Below are 5,163 nucleotides of genomic sequence, written 5' to 3'. Positions count from 1 at the left end.
GGGGATCTCTTGGGGCGGGGAAGTTGGCAGTGGCAGGTGCAAACAAAACCTCGCAGCCGGTTTCTTTGATTCCCTACAAACCTGGCCCCAGGTGTGCCCTTCACCCCTCCCTGTCTGGCCGCGCAGCCAGCCCCCAGCGGGCTGTTCCCAGCTGGGCGAGCTAACGAAGGGTTTGGGGTTTCTACGGGACTTTTTCAAAGGCAGCTCCTGGGCTCGGAGGTCCATCTCAGCACGCCTGGGCTGGGTTAGGGCAGCAGCGGTTGTGGCCGGTCAGGATCTCTGGGCAGCGGGGCTGGCGTGTCTCGGTCAGGCAGCGCGGGCTGAGCGCCGCCGCCCGGCCCGGCTCGGCTCGCAGCGAGCTCTGATCCTACTCGGCCTTGGTGTCCCCGAGGAGCTGCCCCAGCCCGGAGCCCCCGGCGGGGACTCTGCCCGGGTGAGCACCCTCGGGCCTGCTCTGTGAGCTCGGGATGGCCTGGGGATGGATCCAGGACTCCAGCCCGAGCTGACCGCGGGGCGCAGCTGGCCTGGCACTGCCTCCCTACAGCCCTCCCTGCCCATCTCCCGCCCTGCTCCGGGGTCCAGCCCCTGTTGCCTCAGTGTGTTTGTTTGGTGGAGAAATACCAAAGGGTCCTGATGATGTTTGAGCATTGGAGGCATTGGTGCTTTCATTCTTTTCCGGCCATCTCCAAGTAAACACAGGGAAATAGGAATTTGCTGTCTTCTTCCTTTAAATAAACCTATTTGTGTGTGGGTGGGAAGGGCTTGGCCCCTTGGATGTCGTTCTTTGTATGAATCTTTTCCTTTTTAAGCAAAAAATAGTGCCTCCCCAGCCAGCTGGGCACTGACCCGGGGGCAGAGTTGCTCCTCTCGCTCCAGGGATGAGCCTGCCCTGCGTGGGGGGGTCGGGGCTGGGCTCAGGGACCCGAGGAGGAGGCCAGGCTGCGCCAGGAGAAGCACCAGCCCCCAGCAGTGTCCCTGCTCTTTTTCTCTCCCGTGTCCCGGGGCACTTGTGGGTCCCCCGAGGACGTGGTCTGGGGGGGAACAGGGCTGTACCCCTGCCCCAGCTGCTCTCCCCGGAGGGTTTCTCTGGGTGCCGTGTCCCTGCCCGGGCTCTGCTGCTCCCTGCCCTGGAGGCAGGTGCCTGGCAGCGGGGCAGTGCCAGCCCCCATCCCACACCTTCCCGCAGGGAACGCTGCCCTTGAGGGAGACCTGGGGAGAGGGGGTGGTGCTGAGCTGAAACGGGAGCAAAAAACTTCTCTGTGCTTAGAGCTGAGATGGGCAGGAGCATGTCCCTGTTGATGCCTTGAGCTTTCCCTTGAGGAACCGCCCAGGCTCTGGAAGAATAAACCTGAGTCCGTTTATTCAATGCATGGAAGCTCCATGCAAATCCTGAGCCGTCTTTCCGGGTGCGGATCCCGGGTGTGCTCCGATGGGAGGGCGATGGGAGCTCCGCGTCCGGGCTTTGCTGTCGCTCCTGAATTCCTGGGCCTGCCCGAAGCTTAGCGGGGAGGTGATTCATAAAGCCCCGCTTGTTCGGGAGCCTCCCTGGCCGTGCTGAATGAGCGCTGGCAGCTCGGGCTGCCCGAATGCCGGGGATTGCAGCCGCGGTCATGTGTGAGGAGCTCCCGCTCCCGGCCCGCGCAGCGCCGAGCGGCTCCCAGCCCCGCACTCCCGGGTACCCATGGAAAACTCATTTCCAGCGTGCCTGTTGCTTCATGCTCCCTGGAAAAATCCAGTGGGCTCCTCCCTGCGCAGTCAGGAGGATGTGGGCGTTTCCTGAGCTGCAGAATGAGCTTTTTTCCTTTAAAAAGCATGGGGAAATATAAAAATAGTTTTTTGGCTTTTTTCCCCCTTTTTTTTTCCCTTATTTTTGAAAGGAGGTTGAGGTCTGTGACATTGTTTCCAGGAACGGCTGGGGCTAACTTTCCTGCTTTGGGAGGCTGGCTGGATGCAGTGAATGTGTGAGCGCCGGAGCGGGGCCAGCTCCCGTCCCGTGCCCGCGGGCAGGTGCCAGCGCTGGGCTCGGGGCTGCCTTCGGGCTCTCACTGCTGCCAGGAAGCTCCGGAGGAACCAGAGTCTCCCGCAGCCAAACCGCCACACATTTCCCCAGCTCCATTTCGCATTGCTGAGCCTTAAATGAGTTTTGCAGGGTCACCGGGAGCCCTGGCCAAGCCTGTCCGCCTCCCATCCTTTCTTCCCAGAGCAGCGGGGGATTGCGGCAGCAGGGGGTTTCCTGTTTTCCCGTCCCGAGCACGGGGCAGTCACAAGCCCCAGGGATGCAGCGAGCACACGTGCGGCGCCTCCGGCCGCGGGCGGCTCTTGGGGAGCTCGCTGCCCGGGCTGGGGGGCGCTGGGGGGAGGATGATGCTCTGTTTGTTCCGAAAGGGGCATGGCCAAAGCAGGCGCGAGTCACTCAGCAGCCCCCCAGGCGTAAAGCTGCTCTCCAGTGCTGGTTTGCGGGTGGGGTTCCAGAGGGGCACTGAGGACACGGACACATCCAGCTGGGAAATGAGGGGCCCGCAGCAGGTGCCTGGGCACACCGGGGGCACACGGGGTGCAGCCAGGTCCGGTGAGCTCTCCCTGCCGAGCACGGCACCGCCACGGCCGCCCGGCGAAATTCAAGCTGCAGAAGCCACTCTGCAATTAATGAGTAACCGCTGTGCTTGGCTCCGGGCAGGGAGACGGTGGGGCAGGAGCGGCAGGAGGGCTGGATTCCCATTACAGTGTCCCTACCAAAGGAAGCGGCTCTCCAGGCCGTGTGGGCACAGCCCTGCAGCGCGGAGCGGGATGGGCTCCTCGGAACTGCCTCCTGCCTGGCCTGGGAGCGCCAGGGCACCTCGCAGAGCGGTAACTAAGGATGCTCCGCTTCCCTGCTCCCCGCGCAGAGCCCTGCCCATGGGAGGGATGCCTCTGTGGGAAGCTGAAGAACAGGCTGATTAGCGTTCGTTTTTCCCTCAGGAAAAAAGCACGGGCTACAGAAAATGGTCTGTGGGAGGGTGGAACAGGGCGGTGTGAGGGCTGGGTCCCCTTGCTTTTGTGTCCTGGGCTTTGCTGGGGCTCCTGGCAGGGTGGTGCTGGCAGTGGGAGCGGTGCTGCCCCAGGGCTGTGGTGCTGGGGGCAGCCCTGTGCAACCCAGGGCTGGTCCTGGGTGACTCCGTTGGTGTCTGGATTATGGAGTCCTGCAGCCATGTCCCAGCTTCCAGGCAGACGGAGATCCCCATGTTCCCATCCTCCCTTCCTGCCTGGCAGGAGCACAGGGATGGGGAGAGGTGAGCTGATGGGACTGGAAAGGAAAGGCAGGGAAAGGCGGAGCAGGAACGCCCAAGCAAGGAGTAATGGAAAATCTGTCACAGCAGTGTTGCAATCAAACACAGAGCCTGGAGCATGAGCCATGCTGCCACTCCTGGTTGTGGTGGTGCCCATTGCTCCTGCCAAGGGCCCTGGTGCTGCCAGGGAGGTGATGGTGGGAGATGTGTCCTGGCATGAGGATGGGGAGACCTGTCCCACCATCCTGCTGTGCACTTGCTGCTGGGGAGCTGCTGTGCTGTGGCCCCTGAGCATCCTCAGTCCTGGGCTGAGCCCTGCTTGGAGCTGTGGGGGGCCAGCAGAGTGGGGAGGTGAGGAGCCATGGGGCAGGAGGGGTGCTTTGACAAGCTTGGCTGCTCCAGCATGTCCCAGAATCCTGCTCTTGCTGAAACAGGCCAGGAAACTGTCTTATTCTCCTGGCACTGCCTGCCAGAGATGACATCTCAGAGTGCAGAAGGAAGGAACAGTGTGCCCTGAGCCAGCAGCTACCCAGGGAGTGTTTGGTGTGTGCCTGCCTGTGCCCTGCCTGTGTGGTGGGTGAGGGCAGGGCTGCAGGTGGGCCTCTGAGTGTTGTGGTTGTGTCCCTTGGCAGTGTGGGCTGCATCCCCTGCCCCCCCTGGGGTCCTGCCTGCCATGCCTCACGTGCAGGGCTGCTATGGAAAGCAGCTGGCTCCTTGGGCTCAGCCCTGGCTGAACACAGTGCCTGGCTGGAAGCACTGCTGATCCTCCCCCAGCACAGACACAGCCTGCTGCCCGACCTCACACACATCCCATTCAGAGGCTGCTTGATGAAGCCCTGTTGAAAATGGTGAGGGACTTGCTGGAGGCTGCCCTGCGAACCAGAGCAGGAGATTCCTCCTGGCCAGGGAAGTGCCTGCAGTAGGTGAGGCTGTGGCAGAGGAGAGGCAGGGAGCAGCAGGGGATGGGAGCAGTGCTGAGCACCTAGGCTGGAACTCAAACAACCTCCCCTTGCAGCCGAGTGGCTCAGCTACACAGGGGCTCAAGCGCTTGTCTCTCGCCTTGGCTGGAAGTGGGAGCCCCCTGGGATAGTCCCTGTTCCCCCCAGCTGTGCTCTGCAGCAAGGCCGTACTGAGCTGGCTTTGTTGCACACTTGGAGGGAGCCCAGCGAGCTGGAGGGCTGCCTTGCCTTGCCTTGCTGCAGGGAAGCTAAATATATATGTTTGGCCACAAATCAGGGTGCGGTGTGAGCGTCAGCACCGGCTGTGCATGGGGGAGAGGAGCTGTGCCAGGGCTGTGCCAGGGCTGGGGGCACGGGAGGGCACTGCAGACCCCAGGCAGGGCAGCGTGCCTGGGATATGGCCTGGCATGGCAAGGGCAGGAAAGCCTCAACCTGTCCTTCCACCTTTACCATCTCCTGGCCACTTTGTGAGGAACTGGGGAAGGGATGAGGCTGCTGGCTCATGGCTCTTGGCTTTGTTTCCTGCCGTTTACCAGGCTGCTTTCCTTGCACTTTTCTTTCTCCATTCCTTTGTGTCTGCAACTGCTCTGAAGTGAATCTACAGTCAGTCTGACAGCATCCCTCTCTGCCAGGGATGCCTGTCTCTGGATCCCTGTGGGGATTTGGCATCCTTGCTGCCAGACTGGCCTTTGTCAGCCTCCCCCGTGCCCTGCCAGGGCTGTGGTGGATGGACGGGGCACAGCCCAGCCCTTGCAGAGACGCAGCTGCAGTTGTGGCTCCTTTCGCTGAATAAGGCTCCGCCTGGGAGCAGCACTGACGTCAGGCTGTGGAAATACCTGTGCCAGGGCCTGGGGCCGGCTCGGTGCGGCCGGCGGCACAGAAACTGGGAGGAGGGATGCTCTCTTGCCACCCTGAGAAGATGCACCCACCTCTGGCCT

General features: G+C 62.3%; 1 protein-coding gene across 1 annotated transcript in view; it reads left to right on the top strand.

Annotated features, from left to right (window-relative positions):
• Nucleotides 1–1,586: 1,586 nt before the first annotated feature.
• LOC102043424 (cysteine-rich protein 2) overlaps nt 1,587–5,163 on the top strand; it is a 13,005-nt gene continuing 9,428 nt past the window's right edge. The window contains exons 1-2 of the mRNA XM_031061669.1: nt 1,587–1,675; nt 2,678–2,847. Coding sequence (XP_030917529.1) covers nt 1,587–1,675; nt 2,678–2,847 — 259 coding nt within the window. The remainder of the gene's footprint in view (nt 1,676–2,677; nt 2,848–5,163) is intronic.

This window comes from Geospiza fortis, unplaced genomic scaffold (assembly GCF_000277835.1).
Source record: "Geospiza fortis unplaced genomic scaffold, GeoFor_1.0 scaffold5, whole genome shotgun sequence".
NCBI classification, from domain to species: Eukaryota; Metazoa; Chordata; class Aves; order Passeriformes; family Thraupidae; genus Geospiza; species Geospiza fortis.
Note: the sequence above shows the minus strand (reverse complement) of the source record. Positions and strands in the feature narration are given on the sequence as shown.